The following is a 27,460-nucleotide window of genomic DNA, read 5'->3' as shown; positions in this document are numbered from 1 at the left end:
GTCTTACTCTTCGTATTTCCAAACCCTTTTTGTCACCATCAGTCCCAGACTAGCTCATAAAATTCTAACCACAATATGGCACCCCACGACTGAGACAAGATCTTACGGGGAAGATGACCCTTTGATGACCACTAAATAGCCATAACATGTGTCCCAAGGTCCAGTTACAGGTAATTCAACACATAGGGGCACCTGCCGGACGGGGTGGGACGCCTTTATTCATCTGTCATTCTTCTTGCCCAGCGTATTTTTTACCCATTTTCTTCTCATCTTTACAAGGGTGGAGCTTGCCAAATTTCCTTTGCATGATGGCATCCAAGTGACATTTTTTTAAAGGGAAGTTGAGACACATTACTTGTTCGATTTTATCTATTCATATCACTTATTCAAAAGTGTATTCATTTCGTCCTTATTTTTAGCTTTTAATTTTTTATATGTCATATTTTTTACTTTTAACTTTTTTGGGGGAACAAAAATGTTTTCCACGTCCATTATCTAGCTTAAACTAAATTAAAGAACACATAAGCCATGAAAAACATCTCGTATATGCAATATCATTGCAAACAGGTGATAGGTAGTGTTGTTTGTTTATTTTTCCTGAGTGAAATTCCTAACTGAGGGTCAGAAGTGGTCTGTGGGGTCATTTTCGCCCACCTGTTGGATGGAGAGAGGGTATAAAGTGACCAATTTGCTATTGGGCATGTTCTGAATTGCCTTCTATACAAGTTGCAGCTAGACCACCAGGTTGAAAATCAAAACCTAAAAGTTTGATTTGTATTCAAGTGGGAGCCTGTTTACCATGCGGGCCTTGGCTTAATGAGTTTTCACAAAGGAACTTCAGTCCGAAGTTAGTTTTTATTGTGAGACTGAAATGTTTGGTCACCCTCATCATCCACCTGTGGGACAAGTCCTGGGCCAAAATCAGTACTTAATAAAGGCAGTCTGCTGAAATGATTTTTCAAAAATAATAACTATAGGTTAAAACATCAAACTTTTGTCTTTTTATGAAACAAGTAGGATATTTTCATCTCAAGTGAACTACTATTGTATTAATTTGAGTCAAAGAGGACTTAAATTTTAGGTTTGAAAAATCCGACCAACTCTTGACAAGTAAGTTCTTTTGAGGAATCTACCCATGAGTTCCCTGTAGATGGTGCTGGCCTTGCTATATTCAGTGTATAACTTCTCATGTTCACAAAATGTTGACGACTTGCTGTTAGGAAACATATTTCTTTTGCCAGTGGTATGCAGCATATTTCTTTAATTGTGACAGTTTGACAAGACATCTATATTTAATAGAAAAGTTTGAGAACATTTCAAAATTATTATGGATGAAGTTTGTGCAATATGATGATGATCACTTTGACATGTTTGTAAAATTCGTGACAGCTCAATCAGAAATTCTTTCAAAATCAACAAATTCTCCACAATGCAACAACCTGGCATACAAAATAATTCATAATCGTACGTCAAATCTTATCATTGTTAAGTCCTTCACAGTTAAAAAACAGGTTTTTAAGATCACATAATGTAGAGAAACTGATCCAGTGAAAACGTAGGTGTCTGTTTAAAGATTCAACTCAGTTCAAAGTGAGCAAACAACACCTCTGTCCTGCAGTAACATTACACCTCCAGAGCGACAGTCTGTTTGATTTTGTTACTGGTGATGGATGACTGTGCAGCCATTGCTGAATGGGAAGAGGGATCTGGTTTCTGTGTTGGTTTTTTACTATTGATCTGTTTATTTCATGCTTGAAGGACTGCCAGGCACCCTGGGTTTCAGGGAGAGGATTGAGACCCTTAGAGGAGAGTCTTTTCACTTTTTGGAATATATTTTAATATTGAATTTAGTAAGACCTTCGGCTAGTAATATGGTTCTAACAGTGTTTCAAATATACTGCCAAGACATCCAGTTTCCATGTTATGAAAAAAAAGAATGAGAAATTTTCATTCTTTAGAAAGAAGGTCTGTCCTTTTCAAATTGTCTTGGTACATGGAATATCTCGCAAATAATAGTTTTAAGCAGAAAAATTAAATTGAAATTCAGGGTAAGAAGTATACAGCAAACTATAGGCTGTTTTGTTGAATAACAATGCCACATCATATGGAATAGGACAAGTTTTTGTTAAGGATACAATGAATGTTATCAATTTAACAATTGTGATAATAATAGCATAATGATAATTATGTTAAAAACTTAGTTGTTTGGTATTGTACAGTCAGTTATCTCACCAAACGCAATCAAACAGCAACTGCAGTCTCTTTCCCATCAAACACCTGCCGAAATTCCCAACCCATTGATCATCTTTGTTTACGCCCTCCCTTCTTTTCTCTCCTGCTTCTCAAAGACGCCATAGAAAGCCATGGTCCTGCTCTTCAACTTACAAATTCAAGGCAGAATGTTGGATATTAAAGAGGGTGAAGAAACGATACCTGTTTTAGCACAATGGTAAAATTCCAAGTTTACAGCTCCCACTCAAAAAAAAAAAAAAAAAAAAAAAAAAAAAATGGAATCAGTGACATCCACACGAGAAAGAAATATGAACAATGGAAAAAAATCCTCAAAAAGAGATTTAAAGAAAAAAGTCATCTGTGGAAACACAATGCTATTTGTACAGAGATCAGTGGCTGGTTTGGGACTGAATAGCGTAAATTTACAAAAATACCGCATAGAATACTGCCATAGCGGACTGGGAAATGTTTATGGTGATCTAAATAGGTTTGATAGACTAAGTGGGACCCATGGAAAAAAAACTGTAAGTTACAAAAGATGCTGCGCTGATCATGAGGGCTGATTTTTGTTTTCTTTGTTGTCTTCTTTTGGAAAATAAGAGGCTGTCTCAAATGAGAGGACAATTCTGAATGACGAAGCACCACAGATTTGATGCGCCAAGACATTTCAAAACTATCTGCGATGCATCAAAATTCCATTAATATTAGGAGGGGATGTTACGAAGGCAAGCATAATGTTCATGAATACAAGACTTAAAATTTACTGCTTTTCAAGACTTTTGATGGATGTATTGCCATAACTGTCAAGTGAACAGATTACAAAGATGGACAAAAATTTTAATGTATTCTGAAGAAATATGAAGACATATACTGTATGGGATGGACAAGTGTTTTCAGACGTCAAACAATGGGATCTGTCTGCTGCAGATCAGAATATTTTGTGGTTTTTAAAGGTCAGATTATTATTTATGTTTTTTTTTTTAATTTAAATATAATTATACATATTCATGGTGTAGTTTTTTATTACGTATATACAAGAGAAGTGGTTTCTCCAACACAATTGCTATCAAATATATAGGTCCCACTTAATTAAAAAAAAACATTTTAAGACAATTTTGATTGTCAATTAGGACAATATTTTATGTAGAGAGACATTGTACACATAGCCATCTTTTAAACCAGTCCTCTGTGGCTTATAATCATATGCCTCACTTCCCTTCCCTCACTATCTCATGAATCTAAGACCCCATTTCCAGAGATTAGATCGATCTACTTTAGATCGACCTAACTCCCTGGGGGTTCACGCAAAATAGCTGTCAGCCGAGCGGACACGAAAGTTAATTACCCCCCTTACAGCTTGCAGTAGGCGGGACAGACATTTAAGCCGGATTATCTGACAGTAATCTAGTGAGACTCATCGCGGGGATAGATCGATCTAAAAGCTCTGGGAATACAGCCTAAGGGGTTTTCTAATGATCTATATAGATGTAGAACATTTGTTATTTAGGTAAAGTAGAAAAAAAGTTGTGTTGTATACTTGTAGTCAAGTACTGATGAAGTACATACATATAATTGTCCTGTGCTTAGTATAACTGGAATAGGCAGGTACAATGTACTATTCACTCTTAATGTAGTCAGGGGCCCATTCCATACATGTTGTCAAGAATTGATGCTATACGTAAACATACAAGCATCCCTAGGATAGAGAAGTTGTGTATGTTTCTAATGCCTATTTACCAGTGCGTGGAATTTATTTTCATAGGCTTTTTTCTTGGCAAAGTAAAACTGCCTTCATCAACAGGCAAGTAGTAAACGTAGTCAGCAGTTAGCAGTCCAACTGTTTTTGATGCCGTAGGGAGAAACTGAATTACAAAAAACTACAGCCACCTTCTAGAAAAAATGTGTAAGTTTAAGAAAAGCAATCTTCTTGCTTGTGTTACCGTAAATTACCATTGGCTTCTATTACAGCTCTCCTCTGTGTTGTTCCCCAGTCACTGTTTATACTCATTGGGATATAACAGCCTGCCACTGTTTACTAATTTACTTTTCAATGGGTGTTTAAAGTTGAATTTAGATATTGTTTTCAGGCTGAACTGAAGGGTTGATGTACAGTATATCCAACATAACCTTCTCCCCTTCCCCCTCTCCCCCCCTCCCCCTCCCCCAAACTCATTCTCTCTCTTCTCTCTTTTTTAAGTGCAGGCCTGTAGCCAGCAATTTCAAAAGGGGGGTTCTTTTTCTGAAAAAGTGGACCTTCTCCCATAAAAACTTCATGTACCTAGGTCAAATTTTACCAAGAGTGGACCTTTTTCCAGCAAAAGGGGCGGTTCTTTCGAACCCCCAACCCCCCCAGGCTACAGGCCTGAAGTGTCTCTAGGCCCAGAATGTTATCACATTTGCAACCAAATAGTGATACCCCCTTATCAAGAGTTGAAACAAGTTCAAACATTGTAATCTTAGTAGTCGCAATAATAAGATAAATGTTTGACATAAGTGAGGATGATATCAGGGAAAAAAATTCCATGAACTTAATTGATTAAAAAGCAAACTGAATGAGATTTTAATTAAAGTTGAAGTTTCTTGCATCAGAGGATAAAGTCTCTCAGTCCCTTTAAATTAAGGCAGCAGTATACTGGAAAGATTTATTGTTACAATGCAGCCAGCAGGGCAGATTGGCGCATGTCACCTCACCAGACTGAAGGGCAAGGTACCCTGTAGCAATATCTGGGAGAACAAAGTTCTTGAACATGTTGTGTCAGCTCTTGTAGCCTCAGGCTGAGGAAGTATAGGGTGTAACAAAAATCTGGTGTAATCTGAATATTTGACCACGTTCAGATTCACAATTTGTACCAGCTAGATCGATCCAGCTCTGTTTGGGATTCTCGCTAAAGTGCATTCAGTGTAATCAGCTTAATTGTCTGACATGCCTACTTGAGTAGTTAGTTAATTAGTTAATTGCACCCTTGTAACTGGAGGAGGCGTGTCAGACATTTAAGTTGATTACACTGATTGCACTTAGGGAAAATCTGAAAGAGTATAAAACTGTAAATGAAATGACAGTATTGAAATTTAATTTGTCCCCCCCCCCCTTCCTCAAAGAAAAATACAAATAAATGTGAATGATAAAAATTATAGGCAAGTTAGACTGTAAGATAATCTGACAATTCTCAGTCACGAAGTTTTTATCATTGAAACTGCGACATGTAATACCAATAATTTACAAACACACATTCCTCCCCAATGTTTGTAAAATGGCTGTTATTCTCAAGTCTTATTTGACTATTACCCAATGATATTTTTCTCTCTCGTGACCTTAATACATTTATACTCCATTACCGTTGTCATACATATGGGGCAGACGTTATTGCTTCCATCATAATAATGTAGTTCAGTTTTCACCCATGTACATGCACATGTAATTCTATAGCACACGGGAGAGCTTGGTGAACTCCTCCTACTTTTTGGAACTTAAGTTGTTCATTTTTTTTAACCACGAGTGTGTTCTTCTATAAAAGCATTCAGTGATGATTTAAAAGTCTGGGAGGGACAGGTTTTAGACTGAACTGTAAAGGAGACAGAAGTTTTTTGCTATTTGGCAACTGCATGGAAGACCTTATGAACAGGAGTGACATTGTGTAATTTTGGTCTGATACAAGTTTATGTCATAGTAACTGTGCTGCTGACTTTTTTGCCTTGAAATGTTGCAATAGGAAAAAATTTTATACAGCCAAGAGACATATTTACTTACAAATTTGTAAATATTTATAACCAATATTTCTTAAAGAAAGAAATTTGAAAGAGAAATTATATTGGAATAAGACAACAGGAACTTGGGTCATACTTAAAGATTAAGACATTCAAAGGACAAATTGATATATAATATGTAATTGGTATTTTGGGCCAAGGGGTATTTGTAGAGAGGTCAGAGGTCAAAAGGGGATGGACCCGTCAGTCTGATATCTCAGTTGAACATCAGGTTGTTCAGGGGTCGGCATTCCTCTCTACGCCGGCCCCCCAAACAGAACAGTGCCGTCTGTATCGCCTGGATGCTGACACAACAGGTGAGTCGGTGCAAGGATGCAACAGATGGGCTTATATACTGACAGTTGTTCATGGCTGATATCTGCTGCGAAAATATGTCTGATGAAATATCCAGTGACTGGATGGAAGGAACAGTGGTCTGCAGACTTCCATAATGTTATAGCAGTGGAGAATCTTTATTCTTAACTGCTAGCAAGCATAAAGTCTATGGTGTTAATATAAGAAAGGTTGTTTTTGGCAAAGAGAAAGTTTTGTCGGGTAATTTTATCGCAGGAGCTGACTGAGACACAGGAAGATCATTTCATCTTCAGCAGTTTGAAAAAGAATCAAGGAGATCAGCTCTGGAGATAACTTGTATGTGTAGAGACTGTTAAAAATAGTAAGCCTAGTCTGCTTTAAGTGTCTGCAAATATAGCTACAGATATTTCTACCTGTGTCTGTGGATGAAAGCAAGAGGAATTCCGCCATACAGGTGTCCTGAATTAAGACGCGGTTGTGGTGAGATAATTGGCGGGTTGCAATATTGAGACATTCCAGCTCCAATTAAGACATGCAACATTACAGGGATAGTGCTGTACTCTCATTATTGTACATAGCTTCATGCCAGGTGATTTAGTGATTAAGGAAACATGAGTCTTGCTGTCACAGTTTTTAGAGGGAATCCAACATTAATGATCTAAATCTGGGATTAATCCTTCAAACGTAGGAAGAAACTCTAGTCTGCATTGTTGTGTGCAGTTATAAATATGTTGCACCTCTATATATAGCCCACCTGTGGAGAAAGAAAAGGATGAGATGATGCAAAGTTGGACAACACGCGCTATATATGGATAATCGTTATTCAGGAGGAGAGGAGTTTAATCTGCCTGACGTTAATGCACCATCAGCCGAAGAGAGACAGGTTGTGGCAAGCACCCACTCACACATACTTTATAGTTTATGTTTGAACTCAAAGGGGAGATACCCCGAGGGGACAAAGATGTCACCACAACGCTATCAAGTCAACAGCAAGTGATTTTAAAACGGGAGAATTCAATCTGTTCCCTTTGTTGTTTTGCTGTTAGGGACACTGCTTTGACAAGCTGTATTAAATTATTTGCTTCACTGGAGAGATTCGTCCTATACATCATGACCATTACAGTATATGTCTGCTGAAGTACATGTCTGACAGTGTTTAATGTATATAATTACAGAGAGACTATGTGTACCTCACAGAGCAAAAACCAAGTTTTTACTAAAAAAAATGTCAGAATTAAGGAATATATAGGAAAATTGATGGTGGAAAAGATGGCTGAAATGATATCGGGGACAGATGTGGATAGTTAGTCCCAGAGTTCCAAGTCCTTACTGCCTGTCTTGTAGCTTATCTTACTGAGAAACAGCAATTCAAGATTTTCTTTTTTACTGTGAAAATATTCTCAAGGTCACATTTTCTGTGACCATATATGTGTTTTGCCCACAACATACATTTGATATGTAAAGCAACTGACAGATGGCCATATTCCGTGCTCATCTCTGATACAAATGTATGATTTATCAGATTATCAGACACGCGATTTGAATGCAGAGCATTGTTGTCTTTAACCTGAAGACATTATTTTCACATGAGAATGATGAGCCTTGATTTAAAGTGGAGCATTCCTCGATATACTGAACTATTGTGGACTACAGGTGCAGGTTTAGAAGTCAGGTGATTGCATGTCAGTCCCGTCATTAAGTTTGAACCATTTTAAAACTTCAGTGGTCTATCTTTTCATGGATGACATGTATGGCAGCTTTGTAAAACTTCAGCAGTATGTCAAAAATTTGTGCGAATTATTGGAAGACTACAAGTCACAGCTAGGAATGATGAAATTGACCAAAGTTGAACTACGAGTGCATCTGTTTTAGCTTGACGTCAACAGTCCCAGTAATTGGTAGACAAAAGTAACAACCATCATGTATTTTGCTATTACCTCTAGTGCAAGGACATTGTCCTTTTCTGACGCTGCTGATGATTCAGGTAAGACCTTAAATGACAGGCATTCCAACAGGTGAAGCCAATGTAGAAATGTGGATTTAAATTGTTGCTGTAGATACAGGAAGAGATTGAAAATGAGACAAATGAGTAGTATAAATGTGTATAGTTTAAAAACATGCTTCTCGTCATGTGAAAACAGTTTATCAGTATAGCAGTATTAAGGGCCATACAAACTGCTATGAATAGTATTCTTTAAATGTCTATGATGGACCAAATATATTCAACACATTAATTTATAACATTAAAGGAGTGGTGCAGGGTGATAAGTCACTCTTAAAGACACATTATGATAAAAGGGTGCCTGTACAAATTAAAATTTTCAAGTGCTCTCACACTGTTGTCATTGAAACGAGAAGGAAATTTATGTCTCTTTATTTTTCTATACCATAAACTACATATGATATGACCGCTTGTTTTTACTGAAGGTGCCCCCAAGGATACTGAATTGCATTAAAACTGTCTGGACACTACTTCCAAATTAAAACTATTCACTGGATATTCCCAGATATATGTCTCTAGCTAATTCTATGTTCACTTTTCTCTACTGATAGGGATGAGATTTTTCAGACCATTGAACAGTTTCTTTTTAGAAACCCAAAATATCATTGACTTAGGTGCCCCCTTGGACCTCAAGCCATATTTTACAACTTTTTCACTAAATGGCAGTCTCATCAGTGTGCTATGCAGCAAGAAGTTTTGTAAAGAATTTTTTTTTAAATTCTAGTGGCCTCTGGTATAAAGTAGTGTTGGATGCTTCTTAATTCATACAGGTAGAATTCAGTGTCAGAGCGGCCCCGTATGATATCAATATAAAAAGACCCTGGATTGATTCACTGTGTATGTCACACATGTTTAAAGTTTTCATCAACTACATATAATAATAGCCAGTGCTCCTATACATTGCATTTTTAGTGTTGCCAATGAACCCTGACTATCACACCATACATACTCATGTTCAGGGCCCTCAGTAGATATAAATGATCCCTTGCGGTGCATTCAAAAATGGATCTGAGATCATGCCTGACCTTTTGTGGAATAATTTGAGGACACCATTTTTTTGAGCTCGGGTTTCATTTTGATGACTTACAATAGAGTCAGGCTATGTTGTGTGGCAGGTGTCTGGGGTGGATAGGGGAGGGTCATGCTGATGAGGAGGGGGCAGTGAATTGTACGACTGCCTGCATGTCCTCTGTCTGTCTGTGTGTCTGTGTCTGTGTGTCTCTCTGGCTGTCCATCTGTTTATATCTTTACAGACTCTCTTTCTCTCTCACACACACATACATGCACACACATTTTTTTTTGCTTCTCCTGTCTCACTCTCTCTGTATCTTTCTCTATCTCCTTCTTCCACCCACCCCCCCCCCCCCACCACTCTCTCTCTGTCTCTCTCTCTCTCTCTTTTGGAAAGATGGAGAATTTAAACTACAAGTAGATAGTTTTTATTACATGACCTTCAGAATTTCCCAGGTATTGTAGCATTATACCTGCAGCATTTCACCCATTATGAAGCACCTGAGGTCAGGGAAGCTTTTAATGCCTCAGTTTGTGACAGGTAAACGGTATTCAGGTATTAAAATCAGGAAACAGAGAAGGGTCCTTGGAAATTAGCCACATTTATATTGCTTGCTAGATTCAGGTGAAATCTTCTACCTGCAAAGAGTTCCCAACCCTGGAATTATTACTGAAATTGATTCCTGCTTCAGAGATTTTACTGGTACTTTCGTCATTTGGTATCACGAACAAAGAGAAAATTTCCCAAAAATGTTTTCTGTTTTTTTAAATAGATTATACAAACTTAGTATATTTCATTTACCAAACAATGGAGAATTTTTAATTGAAATTGATTGTGTACTTTTATCATGTCATAGTTTCTACTACGTAATACAGTAATAAGATGCTAGTGGATAATACATCATGCTGATGAATTCACTAGTTTTATTTTTTCTCACAAGAAAACAAATTGCAACTGCAGCATTTCATGTCAGCATATAATTTTGCCTCTAAAAAGAATTTCCTTTTAGATTATTGCACAACTGTTTGTCAAAACAAAATAGCTTTCTCATACATTGTGTCTTCATTCTGGATCAAACGCCTTGGCGTTATTAGTCATGCTAAGATTTTCTATTTTGAAAAGATGGCAAACGAGGCGGTGGAATTTACTTTGACAAAAAATGCTAGGGCCCGCATATTAGGCATATTAGGTATTTTTATCATGCAGCAAGATCTGTAAGATTGACAGGCACTTTTTGTTTGGTTACATTGTATCTTTAGTGCCAACAATAATTGAAATATTTTTTGAATTCTTTCTCACATTTTTATTCAGAGCTCTCTCTCACTTACACACTCTCTCACTCTCTCTCTCTCTCTCTCTCTCACTTGCTCTCTATTTCTCTCTCTTTCTCTCTCTCATCCTTATTCATGACAGGTGCCGGCTATTAAATGCACACCTTAAGCAAGCTTCATAAACTATCCAAACCTGCTTATTACATGTGAATGACAAGTCGTTCAGGTAACGCAGGTACAGCGGGATTGAGCCCTCATGTTACGGCTCCACTTTTGTCCAGCCACCTTTGATATACATCCCGTCAGTTGAAAAAAAGCTTTAAAAAACTGGCACGGGCATTTATGTGTTAGATATACCCCATTGTGTGCAAATGTGAGGGTTATTTATGTGTTTTGTACTTGTGCTTGCCAAAGCTGAAATTATCCTAAATGACACGAAAACCTGAAAATTTGTCATTGCGGTATGTCTGTATATAAGAGACAGACAACAAAGGCATTTCCAAAAGTCATTATCTAAGAATAGAACTTTTTTTTTCTTTTTGCTTTCGTAAATACTGCAGCCCAGTGGGAATGTGAGATTCACATCAATAAAAATTCTTTGGATAGGTGTATGGAGAAAAATATTTTAATGGGTTTTGAATTTATGAAATTTCCTTCCTTCAGCTGGAAGTCTGAATAACCTCATACAACATTTTTACACCGGTTGGATTTACTTGGTTTTATGTGGATCCAAAGTCAAGTTGATTTCATATGTTTTTTCCTTTCATTCCAGACAACCTGGCCCCCCTTGAGAGCCCCCATGACTCCAGCTCAGGTATCGCCAGTGATGGCCCCCATTACCGCTCCTCAACAAGCGTCTCCACCAACCGTGGCACCCCGTCCCCGCACCATGGGGTCCCGTCCCCTCGGGATACGCCCTCCTCTGGGATGTCAGCCCATAGTGGCATAATGGAGGCCTCAGATATGTTCACGCCCAGTCCACATCACCTCAAGGGGCGTGGTGAGAAACTGAACGGATATCACCGTGAGTCCCCAGCACCGTATCCGGACCACAGGAACGGATATCCAGGTGACCAGGAGGGGAGACATGCTGACAGGATCGGATATGTTGACAGAAATGGATATCATGAAAGTCCCAACAGACACATAGATAGAAATGGATACCCAGAAAGCCCTGTTAGACATTTAGACAGGAGTGGATATCCTGAAAACAGACATATGGATAGAAATGGATATGCTGATAATCCAGCCAAGTACATGGATAGAAATGGATACCCGGATAATGCTGGGAAATATGTGGACAGAAACGGATATGCTGAGCATTCTGGATTGTACGCCGTTGACAGAAACGGCAGTTACTACACACTAGACAAAGTCCCCATTGACAAGGTTCACCCATACTATGCACGTGAATTGAGAAGTCCCAATCACCTTCAGAGACAATCTCCGGCACCCAGGCCCCCCTCTCAGGGTCACATGTCTCCCATGATGGGTCACATGTCCCCCATGATTGAGCCTGTGTGTTATAGTCCTTCCTTAGACTTAATGGGGTACTATGGGTACCCACACACCGCCGGGTACCCTCACGCGCAGACCCCATCACCAGTGTTTGATGGGAATATGTACTTTGGCGCCAAGAAGAAAAGGCACCGATTGTCACTGTTTGATCTGTGTCCCGACGATGTGATACTCAAGATATTCCAGCATCTTCCCACGGACCAGTTGTGTCGGTGTGCCCGCGTGTGTAAACGCTGGTACACGCTGGTCTGGGAGCCGTCTTTATGGACACAAATCACAATTAACAATGAGATTGCCAATATTGATCGTGCCTTAAAATTTCTGACTCGCAGACTTAGTTATAATACGCCTCACGTCTGTATCATGGTGGAGAAAATTAACATGAACAGCTGTGAGAGACTCACTGACAAGGGGCTTCACTTGATTGCCAAACGCTGTCCTGAGCTCCGCCATCTTGAAATTCAAGGTTGTGCCAATATTACCAATCTGGCGCTGTTTGAGGTGGTTTCAAGGTGTACCAACCTAGAACATCTCAATGTCACAGGTAAGGAAGTGGCTGGAGAGGGATTCTTAACAATGAAAATATGGGATATACAGTATATACAATTACATACTCATGTATTGTTTTTAGTATTTTTAAGTTACTGATAACATTTACAAGTTTCTTTTTATTATTTTTCCTTGTAAAATTTTAACATTATGCTATCCATTTCACACGTTTTTTAAATGTAATTTTCAAGACTCAAATTCTTTACATATTTACTCAGGAAAAAAAGTTTTAGCTGTAGATTTTGTTTGTCTAATTGAATGATGAAACCTCTTTAGAAATGCAACATTTTCAATTTATTTTAAAATAATCATATTTCTCTTATTGCCATAATTATTCACAAAATTAAAGAAGATCCTCTGACATGAATTTCCAGGTTGTGCCCTGATCACATGTATTAGTCTGACACCAGACGCCAAGCTGCAATATGGCCAGAACCCTTGTACTATCTACCTCCGCCATCTTGACATGACGGACTGTTACGCCCTGGAAGACTCTGGACTCAAGATCATTGCCTCCCACTGCACGCAGCTACAGTACATGTACTTACGACGCTGCATGCGGATTACAGACATTGGCGTCCAAGCCATAGCACTTTATTGCACAATGCTCAAGGAGTTCAGTGTTAGCGACTGTCGCAGGGTGACTGATTTTGGATTAAGGGAACTTTCCAAGCTGGGATCAAGTTTACGCTATCTCAGTGTTGCAAAGTGTGATAAAGTGTCGGATGTAGGTGTCAAATACATCGCCAAGTACTGCAAGAAGCTTCGCTACCTGAATGTTCGTGGGTGCGAAGCAGTTTCTGACGATGCCCTCCAACTACTGGCAGAGAATTGTAGGAGACTGAAATCTCTTGACGTCGGAAAGTGTGATGTAACCGACGAAGGCCTAGAGATCCTAGCAGAACATTGCCCTCAGCTTAAGAAACTCAGTCTCAAATCGTGTGATGCCATTACTGACAGCGGGGTTGTTGCTATTGCTCAAAAGTGCCGCCATTTGCAGCAGCTGAACATCCAAGACTGCCATATTACGGTGGATGCTTATAGGACGGTGAAAAAATTGTGCAAGCGATGTATCATTGAGCATACAAATCCTGGATTCTACTGACAGTAATGTGAGCCATCCACATTTCACTGGGTACCTCCATTTTTCAAAGGAATACACAACACTACAGGTTCATGACACCATGTGTCTGTAGGCTTCAAAGCCGCTTACATCATATTTCATTCCTTTGTATACAAGTTGATGCTTGTGTTCTTTGGTGGATTAAAATGTGTGATTCCAGGGTCAGAATTGTACGTGGAAAATAATTGTTGAAAGTATCTATGATAATGTGAGGGTCATTCAGACACAATCTGAAATGGATTTTTGGATTAATCATCTTGATTCCTAAGATGTGAAGCCATCACAAAACCCTTAGGACCTTGGTTGGGAAAAACCAAATGTACCAGCATGTTAGTACACATGGCATATTATTAATTAAAAATGTAAGCCCTGGTCAGCAGAACCCCAGGGAATGACCCCCAGGGACTCACCATTAACCACAGAAAGACCCAGTTCAAATGTTTGGATGTATTCATCACTGAACACCTTTAAAATGGGATTGGGGATTGATACTTCTCAGGCAAGGAGGGTTTGTTTTTCATACCTGAAATACAAAGTCAAACTTTAAGAAGGAAGGACGTAATTAATATCACACAGGCTATGCAATGCCATTGTCATCTTTTGATCCACACAGATGGATGTTGTAGAATAAAAGGAGAAATTATGCATTTATATAAGTAAAGGTTTAGTTTATTTATATTTCCTTTATGTGATATGTAATATAGCTACAACTGTACATTGATTTTATTATATGGTAGCACCCAGCCAGAGGCTGTTGATAGTGTTCATGTCATGTAATATAGTGTAGAAAGAGTCATGGTATGTAATATCTTTAAGTCGTGTTTACACATGGGTTATCTAGTTGTTTCTACCCGTGTTTTACTGGATCAGTCCCCTCCCCGTCCCCCCCCCCCCCCCCCCCCCCCCCTGGACAGACAGTCCTGCCCTAGAAGCAGTTTCTGGGTTTGCTCTTGCAGTATGGTTTGTTCCAAAGAACTTGTGTAAAAAAAAAAAAACTGATGAGGACTTTTATATTTTTAAATACTTTATACAAAGGTGCAGATATTTTTTGCACATTTAAGTCCCCTGTATAAGACTGTGTTTTATTCTAATTGAGTCCCTTTACAATATCATTATTGTTGTGATAAAACTGCACTGTAAATGATTGCACAACTCATTTTATAGCAGCATAAGTAAAGGCTTACATATCAGATACATTTTACAAGGGCTACATTTGCACAAGAAATGCCATGAGGAGGACTGGTTCATTCTGTCATTTTACATTTCTGCCAAATACTGTTTTGATGATATACTACCTAGTCTAAAAAAATAAGAAAACTTAATAGAGTCTTAATACCATTCATGAGTTTGGTGAAATCTAAATTAAATGTCTTTAAAAAGTCAGAGTGACCTTAAGAATCCAAACTTCTTTACTCCCAATTGCAGGTAACTGATTATGACTTTAAATTGGAATATCTGTTATTTCTATGCTGATAACTACGTAATAAGGATTATAAGTAGGCATTTGCTAACCCCAAGTGTTTTTATTCAAAGTACAGTTGCCCCAAACACCAACAGAAGGGCAAAAGCACAGGGGGTCGTTGTTGCAGTTCTATTGCATACTTAAATACCAAAAAGACTGGTTTCCAATAAAGGCTCTAGTTTGAATAAGGATTTGCCTGCATAAAGGTGTTTTATTGTGTGTGGTAGATCAGATGTATTCTGTAATGCATTGGGCGTAAAGTCCTTCTTGACACCCCAGATGTGGATCTGTTTAACAAATAAAATAGTTGAATATGATCACAAATGCTGGCATTGTGTGTAAGGAATGTTTCATAAGACACTTTTATCATTGTGATGACAAAAAATGGAAATATCTAAAATATCCTGCACACTGAGGGCTTGAAGGATACAAGCACTGGGGGAGGTGAGATAGCTGTATTGTGTTTGGTTGAGATATGGTGGTGATTTGTCTCAAATAGCGCATTCATGAACTTCTATGCCAATAAGAGATCCCTTCATTTTGTGTGCAGTTGCATGTTACCTGGAAGTAGTAAACATGATGTGAAATTGACAGGTCCACAGAATGTCCAGAAATTACTTTTGAATATATATAGTTTTTTTTTTTTGGTCATTTCATAATATGGAACATGATGATTTTGATGTTACCAAATGCAGGGCATTAAAAAATTATGCAGAGCAATAAGTACTATTATTTCCTATTTTAGATACTTTTCATCTGCATATTTAAGAGAGAAATGTATCATAAGTAATTGTGTAATTTTATACATGCCTTTAAAAGTTTTTTATGAAAGTTTTAATATATTTTACAGCATATTCTTCTTATCACATAGCTGTCAATGTGAATGTTGAAAACACATATCATAAGCAGATATATTTATCATTGTAATAATTGCTATACAATACCTGCAACATAAAAACAGATAGTACAATTAATTTATTTATTATATTCCAAATGTCTGTCTTAGTATTGAACACTATATGGGATACTTATGTATCTATATATAAAAATTATATCATGTATGTATGTATGTAAGGGTAGATTGGCACAGAAAACAGCCAGTTTTTGTACATTTGTTTTGATATCAGAATAAACTTTAATTAACATTACTTGTTTATCTTTCTTCATTTATAATATAATTATATGTGGCAAGTTAACGTTAGGTTGTGCAATACAAAAACAGTGGAATCAAATTGAGAATTAAATTGTGCAAGGAGAAAGTAATTAAACAAAAACAGGCAGTCAGACTTCCAGAAAGGAAATAATTCCTCTTGAAACATCTGCCTGCTAGAATTCACAAAAATACTGAGCAAAATTGCTATCGAATGTTAATAATAAATATGAAAATTCAGACAGAAATATATGAAAGCTGTTATCACAATACAGAATGTGTTAGTTGAGACAATGTACTGGCACTTAACAACTCGGTGGGTCGGTGCTGGGACAGCTGGGTGCACAATCTCAATTGATATATATATATATATATATATATATATATATATATATATATATATATATATAATCACGGCGCAGTCGGCAGCACGTGTGCTCATGTAGATTTACAGGCAATCTCCACTCGCCGATCATATTGTGGATTGGCATCATCAAATAAAGGATCTCAAGTGAAGAAGTTTAAAAGAAAAGAAAAAGGTCGAAATCAACGAAATAAAACAACTACGCTCTTGATGGGAATTGATGAATATTTTGGTCCGGCAAAATGAATTCGACTGTTCCTCCAAAATACGAACATTTTTGGACTTTAACCTTCAAACGAAGCATTGGCCACTGAAAAAAAGAAAACTAATCAACACATTGAACTATATTATATTTTTCTCCACCTCTCCCTCAGAGATTAAGGAAAACCTTGTATCAGTGACCTCTTTCGCCCAGCCTTCAACAGATACGTTTCAACTTCTCAAGTTGATAAACTATGACTTAAGCACTTACTAGAATTTAAACAGCACTACCGCGGTTGCCATGCAAAACTTTTGTTTCCATAACGCGCCCCTCGTGCGTATTTCCACATAAGTAACTAGGTCGAGGGCTTTGTTTTAGTAATAAGTCAAAGCAGCTAAATGCAGTTCTAGTAACCGCAACGCCTTTATGGGTAAAGTAGGAGTGCTTCAGATTCCATCAGAAACTTGCTTGCAGTATGGCGTAGAGAGAGAGAGAGTCCTCACTTAGGACTGTGACAAGAAAATTCTGCATATCTGATTTGAAGTTGTGACGTAATGATGATCTGATAAGGAATACTAGGCCGATTGAAAAGCTTGTTCAGTTCAACACGTCTAGGCTAATTCAAGCCAGAAACATCGTGAACTAGTAGAATTCCAGAGAGGAGTTAAAATACAGGACGTTGTTACACTTTCATCTTGGTAGCTGGGGTTACGTGAAATAATATACAATGGCGGCAACGGATAACAACATTCACGAGCATATCGCAAGACTCAGATTGAAAATGGTGCAACAGGTAAGAAAAACTTTGAAAGAAGTCACCAAAATGTCTTAATCCATACACCATATCTTCTTAAATAAATTAAAAGGACGGTTACTGTGTGAGAGTTGGCGTGAAAAGGTATTTGATTTATTCTTGATTAACCCCAACCGCCTTAAAATGCATGGGATAGGGGGTGTCTTAATTAACTGAACAGCTGGGACCAAAGCAAAACACCTCTGAATATGAACAATATTGGCCGGTACTGTTTAGATAAACCTGATGGTTGTATTCCAATATTTCATTCATATATTTCGTATTTCTAAAGAAGTATCACAAAATGTGACCACTGTACAGACCTAGCTGTCTCCGAACAGCCCCCCAAATTTCAGCGCATGTTACTGGACCCCCCCCCCTCTCCCCCTAATATAGAAATAAGTGTTCATCAGTGACCTCCTTTAAACACGCGTTGGCACTCCTATTTACGGCCTCTGACATGTACTATTTGTGGGTCATTTGTGCATGAGTTTTCATGCTACGTGGTATACGTCAGGATACCAGACAAGGGCAAAGTAGGCTAGAAAAAAAGTGATATCTGTGGATTATTGACTGCAGAGTGAAGTGTATACCTGTTTAAATAACCTGTCATCTCCCCGCCCTATCTTTAATCAGTTTAATCACTAATGTAAGTCTTTGAGTAAAGAAGATACGTGGGTTATTCAGCTGAACTAGTATATCAAAATTTAGTTAACCAAATCCCCTCGTCGATTTCAGTATAGGGGTTGACGTGCGTAATGTCATACTTTTTAATTTGTTTTTTAATGATTTTTTTTTTACCTTTGAATAAGCAATAAAAAAAATCTAGCAAATTGCGGGCAGTATTTAACAGAAAAGACTTTCACTACGCCACGCCTCGACTACTACACCCCCCCCCCCTCCCCCGAAGAAAGTTTAATTTTAGATCGGAGTTTGTAAAAACTGACCGGTTCTAAATGGGACCAAATGACCTTCAAGACCCAAACTTCCTCTCCAAACTCCTGACCTATCACGATATTATACTGTAGGGCTGTCTGTTCATGTTTGAATGTCTTATTATGTTATACACAAGTCGCTATGGTAAAAACATCACAGTTCAGACAACACACACACACTGTATATCATAACCGAAAGATAAGTCATGTAATATGAAGATAACTCACAGGTATCAATATAAAGTTTGGATATTTCCAACGCGGGGATTATACTAAGATACACGTCACTACTTGTACTGGTATTTCGACACAAGTGACAGGTGATCCTGAACAAGGAAAAATATTTGACCGTTTTGAATTAAAAAAGAACTTCTAGTGGTATTATTATTTATGCTTCTGATTAACAGACAGACGGAGATAGATAGATAGATAGATAGATAGATAGATAGATAGATGAACAGATGGATGGATAGACCAACAGACGGAAAAATAGATGTCTGATCCCTGTAAATAAAATTAAATGAAAAACCATAACAATTCTTCAGGATTTGTCATATCTGTGCACGCATCTTCCTACACTCTGAAATGTTACCATTGTGTCTTAAATAATGAGATGTTCTTCTTGACAAACAGAGCTACATTATCTCAGATACATGTAGTTGCACATCGTATCACACAATTCCATACAACTTTCAGAAACTGGCCAGGGCTAAGGGCAAGGCGGTGAGATCTCCATCGCCCCAAGGTATCGTTTTGTCTTAAAATTTGTTTCTAATATTTTTCCACGAAAGTATTTCTTCTAAAAATTCGTCCCAACACATTTTGTAGAGAGCGATATGAAACTTTTTATATTGCACTACCGTAAAAGCGTAATTAATAACCAGTTTGACTATATAAGCAAGTAGTTTTTCTTTAAGAAATAAATAATATATTAGATATGGTATTATTTGGCCTGTTTCAGAGGACGGTCCCACTGACAAGGACCATCATTTCAGACTACAGCAAGCTGTTCTACGGAGGCAGGAACTTCTGGACAGAATCAGGGTAATAACACCCTTACTGTTATTTATTTATTTATTTATTTATTTATTTATTTATTTAATTGTTTGTTTGTTTGTTTGGTAGCAAACGTATTATTTTAAAAAAGAAAAGACAAAATATGAGAATTTCCATTATTGAAATGCCCTTTTTTGCAGCAAGAAAATGAGCGATTACGTCGACCAAAGTCAGACGGTGGTAAGAAGAGAAAGCCACCTTCACCGCCACCATCGCGACGGTCGTTACCGGGTGAGAAATTTCTTAGAATCTTAACTTAGATATGATATCTGTTAACTAGCATGTAAGCTTATAGCGTATTTTTTAAAATCAGAATCGTTTGATTTCATCGAGATAAAGAGCACGCAGAATCTTAATGTGATAATATTGCGTTCAATCGAAACCTTTTAATGCCTACGGGTATGGAGAAAGCTAATATCAGAATCGGCTTCATAAATCTTGTTTTATTACCCCAAACTTCATTATTTGATAACATAAATCACACTCTGCTCTGCTAATTGACAGAAACCCTATTTTATCAGATTATTCCACAAAACACATCATTGAACATCAAGTTAAACCCATAAGTCCTGTGGCCCCGAGACTACGACCCATAGAGAACCCACCGCAGCCACCACCTCCTCCTCAGCCGTACGTCCCACCGCTGCCACCACAGTTTCCGTCCCAGGTGATACAACAGGGTCCCTTCCCAGCCGACACCAGCACCAAGACTAATAAAGGAGGTGGGTCTGAGGAATTATCACGTTATCTGCGAAACATTTCAGGTCTTCGGAATATGTATTATTATTGATGATGAACGTAATACAGAAATACACTCTACAACACAATTTACAGTCAACATTTTTTTAACATCACAGACTGCATTTGGAAACTGAATGATAGAATCTTTTTTGGAATATATTGATATGACGGACACAGCTAAAAAACACTTAAAGTCATGCTGCTGAAATTGTTACACGCTATTGAACCTTAACTTTGAGATCGATGCTCTATTGAATCGTGTCCATACTACTAATATAGTATCAATTGCTGACGGAAAGAAAATAATGCTGAAAATAATACTGATTTTCCTGACACTAAATGAACTATATTCTACGTAGATTTCATGGAGATGTTGATGATGCAGAACGCACAGCTACACCAGCTAATGATGCAGCAGATGATGATGTCAAGTCTCTCTGGAAGTAACTCTTCAACGAAACAGTCAGTCCCACAGTTTACGGTCCCCCTGAACCTCTACCCACCGGAGTACCCCCAGCCACCGCCACAGCCACAGATTCTAACAGTAAGTTGATTTTTTATGGCGGGTCTAGGGGATCACAGAGAGCACGTGCCCCTCCCGTGACCCCTGAGTTATCCCTTCCTCCCCCTTCCTTTCTTCCACACAAACAAGTGGAATGAACAGGCATACTACATTGTACAGTAAAATTGCCCTTGTCTTCTGTTTTGTTTGCTCGGGTAAAGGAGGTTCTTTTACCCGAATTTTTTTTTTTTTTTTTTTTTTTTTGCTTGAATGAGATGCCAAATATGGGAAAATTGAAGTTTTGTCAGTTTGTTCACATGTCAGTCTGACACGCTATGATTGTAAGAATCTTGCTGTATTCTTTATAATTGAAAAAAATTACAAGATGAGATATTCATATAGGAATAGATGTTCATTGTGCATTTCTCCCCAAGGTAAAAAATGACAGACCAGCGTCTGTCCACCATCATCACTACAGCCTGAGACAGGAGGCGCCACCTCCGCCCCAACCCCAACCCGTGATCCACCACGTGACACAATTACCCCCTATACAGACGTGAGTCCTCTCTCTCCATCTCTCTATTCTTTTTCTTCTCACTGCGATTGTGTGCGTGTGTGTGCGTTTGATAATACTCTCTGATCACAGTAGTCTACAGGATGCGCTAGTATGGTAGTCTGTTACAGAATTGTAATAGTAAAACTGATACTTTCATTTTGTATACTAATTTAGAGTCCCCTGACATCAGAGGGTACATTTATAATACCTGTAGAAAGTGAGGAATATCTTTTCTTCCAGGCGTGTCCTACCTCCCCCTCCTAGAACCCCGTCATCAGTTACGCCGCCACCTAAACCGAAGAAAATGAGGGAACCCAAGGGTGAGATACATTTGCCGAATTCCAACTTGACATTTGACCAGTATTACCCTAATATTCAGCCGCACTGGTATCATCAGCTTTATCCAGTTTGAGAGCACGCTCATAGAGGGCGCATTTTACCCCTTAGCCAAGTCATTATGATACGAGGCATGATGTTCCGTATAACTCTTAATGTGACAACAAATCGTCATCAAATTCATGAGATAAAGTGATGAATTAAGATGCCTGTAGAACTTATTTATTTTGTAGCGTGTGATGTTTGATGTTGTTTGTCTTTGCGTAATAAAAAGTGTGCTATACACTATGTGCTTTTAGTTTATTTTTGTGTAACAGCCGTGTGTTTTCCGTCGCTTTAAATGTTTTTCGTTTTAAAACGTTTATTCGCACCTGGAACTGGAATGAATAATTCTTTAATGTGTTAGGTTAACCACTAACTGTTAATTAAATGTATGTATACACTTTTGCACTTTAACTGAAATACGACCATGAATTTAATTATATACGACACTAACGGTAGTTACGATTCGTACAAAGCATGCGTATCTATAAAGTTTAATGGCTACACAAGCGTCCTTGCATGTTTAAATAAATCATAAAAATAGCCTTATTGTGTGATAATCTAAATTAACTAAAATTCAAGCAAGGCTGCCTCATATGCTAGCATGGTGCATGTTTTAACTGCATGTTTCAGTACTTCATCGGCCTCGGCCAGCTTCTAAACCTCCCACCCCTGTGCAATTACGTAAGTATGACAGTCGTTTCTTTTGTCTTATGCATGTTATATTACTGAAATCTTTATACCTAGAACTTTGAAGGAGAGACAAGACTCGGATCTCCAACTAGTGATCGGGATTAGTATCTCTGTCGATGTACGTTAAATATTGAAAGTAGAAATGCCCGGGTTATCTTTTACTTTGAAGATATTGTTTACCACATAAAATTTATAGCAATTAATAATATGCTGATATATTTCTTGTAAACAGCTTTAAATTTTTTTTCAAATGATGAAAAATATATTAATATTTCAGCAACTCCAACCCCACCTCCCAAACCTAAGCTTGTTCGTAAGATTCCTTTCCCTGGCTCCCGTAAGTATGAACTCCAAAATCTCTCTCTCTCTCTCTCTTTCTCTCTCACACACACACACACACACACACACACACACACACGTGCATTACGACATTACGTAAACAGCATTTCGAGTTTTTGCACCTTAATTACTACTGTACTCCAGTTTGTATATAGTAATATCAATTATCAATTGCAATAAATAATAAACCAGAATCAGATTATTTCTACAATGCTTGATTCCGAATATTTTTGACCCTAGGTCTCCTGCGTAAACTCCGCCACATATTTTATGCTGCATGGTTTATAGCTTTCCTCAGAGCCGAGATGCGAAAGGTACTGTTTGTATGGTGGGGTATATAGTGGCTGTTTGTGTCGTAGGATCTTGTTTGGAATAATGTATTTTTATTTTACCCGCATTATGTATTTGCCTGTTGACGTGTTACTGCTGATTTTAAGTGATTTTAGGTGTAGAATTGTAGAATGTGTAATTGGTCATTTTAGACGGTGTGAATTAGAATTTTAAGTTTCTTTATCAATATTGTAGACAGTGCTTCGACGAAGTGGGGTTTTTCAAAGATTATCATTATTGTTATTATTATATTGCCTGCAGCTGTTTGGAGATATTTTTATCGTTTTTTCCTAATTTTATTCCGTTTTATTAAAAGCCACGTCTTCAAAATGACTTCTTGAAAATTGAGTCAAAACGCAACAAAATTATCATCTACTCTACTTGTACTTCAACATTTACGCAGAGTGCTCTCTCGTTGTAAGTGAAATCTATCCAAACAGCCAGCAATTAAATATTTCAGTGTTAGAATTAACAGTTTTCAGTATTTTTTATCGAAAAATCACCGAAGAATGTTTTGTTTGTGCCTGTCATTACGATTTCAGAATAAAGGAAACAAGCCCAATGAAAAGTTCATCTTTGGCATTCAGCTGAAAGAGGCGGTGGCGGCTTTACATAGAATATACCTCAACGTAAGTATATGTTAGAGCATGCTTACCCATACACGCACGCGCATTTGCAGAAATTACACAAGCTAGCAGGGGTAGACAAATTGGCCATGCTAAAATTGTAATATACAGTGCAGTCACTTACTCAAATGCATGCCAGCTGTTTCTTCTTCATTTTGTATATACCACGTTCTGTCACAAACCTTTATCATAGTGTACAAATAAGACAAAGCATTATTTATGAAAGTACAGTTAAAAAGGACGACATATAATTGTCAAACGTGAGGCAAATAGGCCTACTGATTTTGTAAATCGGTCCTGTAGGTATTTCACACGATGTGTGTAATCGCTACTGAACAGCCCAAAAACAGCTTAGTCCTTCACCTCAACCGGAGAAAACACATTATGTTTTCATATTCACCATTCTTTTAATCATACTATTTTCCTTTTTATCCCACCCCAGCCTGACGGTAACATCTACCTAATCCTCAGTGATATGGTCGGGGAGGGAGCTCCTGATCTGTACGTAGAGGACAAAGGGCGGTTTGGAACCAGCCCAGAAGACAAGCAAAATATCCAGGAGCTCACCTACATTGTGGAGAATTTGACTTATCATATTACGGAGATCATGGTGAGTGACATGAGTATATGCCGTACGCATACAGTCTTTTGATAAACTTGAGAAAACTAGGGAAAATGCTGTCGTCGATAAGATTTTAAAGAACATACTTCTATTTACTGACGATTTTTGTTCAGCATGAAACTAAATTTCATAACATTTACTTAGCTAAAATGCTCACAATTTGTTTATAGTTTTAAGTTCTTTCAGTTCTTTTTGACTTGCAAAAGATGAAAAGTAAAACCGCGGTATATTATTCTTTGATTACAATGTAAAGACATTTTTTTTTATTTTTCACCAGCCCGCCACTGGTGTGCTTGGGACGCACAAGAAAGCCGCCATCTTTGAGCTGATCAAAGAAGGCAAGGAGTTTCCTGCAGGATATTTCTGGCAGATGGAAAGGGTAAGATTACACGGGGATTGCTCTAGGAGATCCGTGTTTGTCACAGGGCATCATTGTACATATGTTTTACCCTCAATAAAGTCCGTACGATTAACGATGTTTTATAATTTTCCTGTTTTACGTTTGCCAAAAGGGTGAGAAAAGGCGTAACTGTATAGATAAGCGCAGTCTCCGAGTTCTATCGCTTGACTCAAGATGGGTAGCCCCATAAAAAACCGCTACAGCTATCTTCATCTACTGTTTGAATATTTAAAAAATGACGTTAAATTGATATTTTTAGGACCAATTGGAGTTTGATGAAAATGATAAAATAACCAACGTCACAGACGCAAGGGCGTTCTTCCTGTTGATTGGGATATTCTTGTCTCGAAGTTTAGTGACCACGGTAAGCCAAAGAGCTGTTGATATGTACGATAAATACAGTGAAAATCTTAATTCTGGGGTCCATGGGATCATAACGTTCATGTGTTCCGTGATATTCAGTGCTTGTAAACTCACCTGTAACACAAGTGCTGTTTCAGTGCCGTAGGCAAGATTACAAAAACGGTCTCTAAAAAGGATCAGCCTTTTATGCGTTTGCATAATCCTTATTACCTTCGATTATTTTTTTCTTTTTGCAAATCAAAGAGTCTTTCAATGTATGATATCACGTGATGTCTTTGTTTAATGTCAGATATTTGAAATGAAAACTTGCCAATTTATGGGAAACCACGACTTTCTGTTAACTTATTATAAGAGGTATTTGTCAAGACATCCAATAATTCCAAATGCTGTTTCAGCTACTGATGAAGCCCCTGGACTACGGTTTGTCCACTACTGTCCTGTCAGAGGTCGGAGAGAGGAACCTCAAGCTGCTGGCCACTATTATAGTCTATTTGATACGCGTGGTGGCGGTGCCGAGGAAACAGACACCATTGGTGAGTACAGTTGACATCCGAGGTCGTGTTCCCACTGAAGTTGTAACGGTCTTACTTGGCACAGTCCGAGCAGACCGTGTGTTCGTGACCCCTAACCGTTAGGAAGTCAACCTTTTCCCTCTACTGGGATAGTATCGTTTGATTAGCTTCATGTGGTGTGGCGTAACCATGCACTGGTGACGTAATGCGTTCTAGTAAAAGTGTAGGCCCCATGGCAGTACACTCACGCTAGGTTGCTTACATGCTTTTTTACACACATTTTGCACACACTTATTAAAAGAGGAAAAGATCAGACCTCCCTCAAGTTGATGCCTTTATTTTGAATTTAAAAAGGCCATTTGGTAATCCAGATTAACAGTACATATAGTAGGATATGTCAAACCAGGATTTTCGTAATCGGAATTCACAGAATATTGAAATTAGTGTAAAGGCATGTCAGTCTCCGTTCACATGACACTCACTAACATACAGTATTAAAGTGCTATTATATATATGTTTACTAGTAAAGTATAATTTAATGCGTGTTTTTTCAGCCAATACCGTACGAAATATCAAAGTTTCTGTACACTGATGAAGAGATGAAATTCATACTGTCCAAACTGAAGAAAAGTTTAGATTATGCAGAGGTAAAGCTGGAAATAAAAGATAAAAATATTTCACCTTTCGGTCTTTTAAGTGAGTTTAAGAAAATTATATTCAGATTTATGATAAAATGAACTCATCTATAAGACAAAGATAGCAATGCGCCTTTTTTCATCAAAAATTAAAACAAATAAAAATATAAAAGACTAATTAGATGCGTCATTAAAATGATCCCATGGTAAATATATAATAATGAGGCCTGAACAGATCGTCACATGCCACATTGCTTTTGTCATCTTCCGTCATATTTTTTTGTCTTTTGTAGGGTTTGCTTAGAGACTGGGGTGAAGAATATGTTAAACGGCTTCGAGCTGCTGGCCCTACCAAGAAGGAAGGATAAACGTTGACCTGGATTTTCAGTAGCAATCGTTCCAAAATGTTTGTTGGTGATTTGGACGCTTGGATTCACCGTTTGGAGGTCATAAACAAAAGAGACGCGCAACACCCTTCAATTAAACAATGTCCGATTGCTTTCTTTCCGCCAAAAATCAACTTCATCGCGAGCCTACACATCGTCATAGCAGAAAATATCTGTGCTAATTATCATTTTTCGGGAAACAATGTAACAAAATTATGAGGTGTTTCTTTAAATTATGAGGTGTTTCGTTAAGTGAGGGCATTTGGACGAGTTAAGTTACAATGATTTCACATACGTGCTTGCTAAATATGCACATTTAAGAAACAAAATGGATAAGATACTTATATGTGTTGCACAATAAAACAAGTTTTGAAATAGTCCTCTTAAATTTTACATCACGTTATTTGACTACAAGTGGAGGATTGGTGTAACTTTCAACTGCTGGATCATTTGTCGTCGTGCCACTAGTGAGTACAAAATGTCTTCTGTTGCAGGGTGCATATGTTATAAATCGTACGATAGCGTTTATCTGCTTTACGATAGCGTTTTTTATCTGCAATAAAAAGGTGTAAATTTTGTATCATTTTCTCACTTCTGTCTCACACCAACGCATAAACACTATCCAAAGAGTTCTTCACAGTCCATGAAA

The 27,460-nt window shown here is 37.8% G+C and overlaps 2 protein-coding genes across 6 annotated transcripts in view; both read left to right on the top strand.

The window, feature by feature from the left end:
* Nucleotides 1-16,376, top strand: part of LOC106164854 (uncharacterized) — a 60,756-nt gene extending 44,380 nt beyond the window's left edge. For 2 of the 4 annotated variants that reach the window (XM_087017192.1, XM_087017193.1), the window contains 2 exons: nt 11,349-12,638; nt 13,018-16,376. In XM_087017192.1, coding sequence (XP_086873318.1) covers nt 11,349-12,638; nt 13,018-13,748 — 2,021 coding nt within the window. In that variant the 3' untranslated portion in view covers nt 13,749-16,376. Of the gene's footprint in view, nt 1-2,206; nt 3,186-6,577; nt 8,276-11,348; nt 12,639-13,017 lie in introns of those variants that run through there. The other 2 variants (XM_087017195.1, XM_087017196.1) reach the window with 2 other exon arrangements.
* An 877-nt stretch (nt 16,377-17,253) lies between these two features.
* LOC106154364 (uncharacterized) lies at nt 17,254-27,389 on the top strand. Of its 2 annotated transcripts, XM_087016957.1 has the most exons (18): nt 17,254-17,737; nt 19,369-19,417; nt 19,634-19,716; nt 19,869-19,959; nt 20,250-20,450; nt 20,829-21,013; nt 21,406-21,527; nt 21,768-21,847; nt 22,539-22,589; nt 22,876-22,935; nt 23,178-23,251; nt 23,810-23,896; nt 24,336-24,503; nt 24,793-24,894; nt 25,175-25,279; nt 25,674-25,811; nt 26,345-26,437; nt 26,719-27,389. In XM_087016957.1, exons 1-18 carry the CDS (start codon nt 17,672-17,674, stop codon nt 26,791-26,793), a joined length of 1,830 nt encoding a protein of 609 aa, XP_086873083.1. In that variant the 5' UTR covers nt 17,254-17,671; the 3' UTR covers nt 26,794-27,389. The 2 variants fall into 2 exon arrangements, with proteins under 2 accessions (XP_086873083.1, XP_013384150.2); XM_013528696.2 differs by lacking the exon at nt 22,539-22,589 and having other exon boundaries at nt 17,256-17,737.
* Nucleotides 27,390-27,460: the final 71 nt, after the last annotated feature.

This window comes from Lingula anatina, chromosome 7 (assembly GCF_051362555.1).
Source record: "Lingula anatina isolate TDL-2025a chromosome 7, LinAna3.0, whole genome shotgun sequence".
NCBI classification, from domain to species: Eukaryota; Metazoa; Brachiopoda; class Lingulata; order Lingulida; family Lingulidae; genus Lingula; species Lingula anatina.
Note: the sequence above shows the minus strand (reverse complement) of the source record. Positions and strands in the feature narration are given on the sequence as shown.

Bases quoted from the DNA above. Each gene is read 5' to 3' on its own strand.
- LOC106154364 (XM_087016957.1), top strand. From the start codon at position 17,672: ATGGCGGCAACGGATAACAACATTCACGAGCATATCGCAAGACTCAGA. The intron at 21,528-21,767 runs GTGAGTCCTCTC...CTTTTCTTCCAG, and splicing joins CAATTACCCCCTATACAGAC to GCGTGTCCTACCTCCCCCTC. The intron at 23,897-24,335 runs GTAAGTATATGT...ATCCCACCCCAG, and splicing joins TACATAGAATATACCTCAAC to CCTGACGGTAACATCTACCT.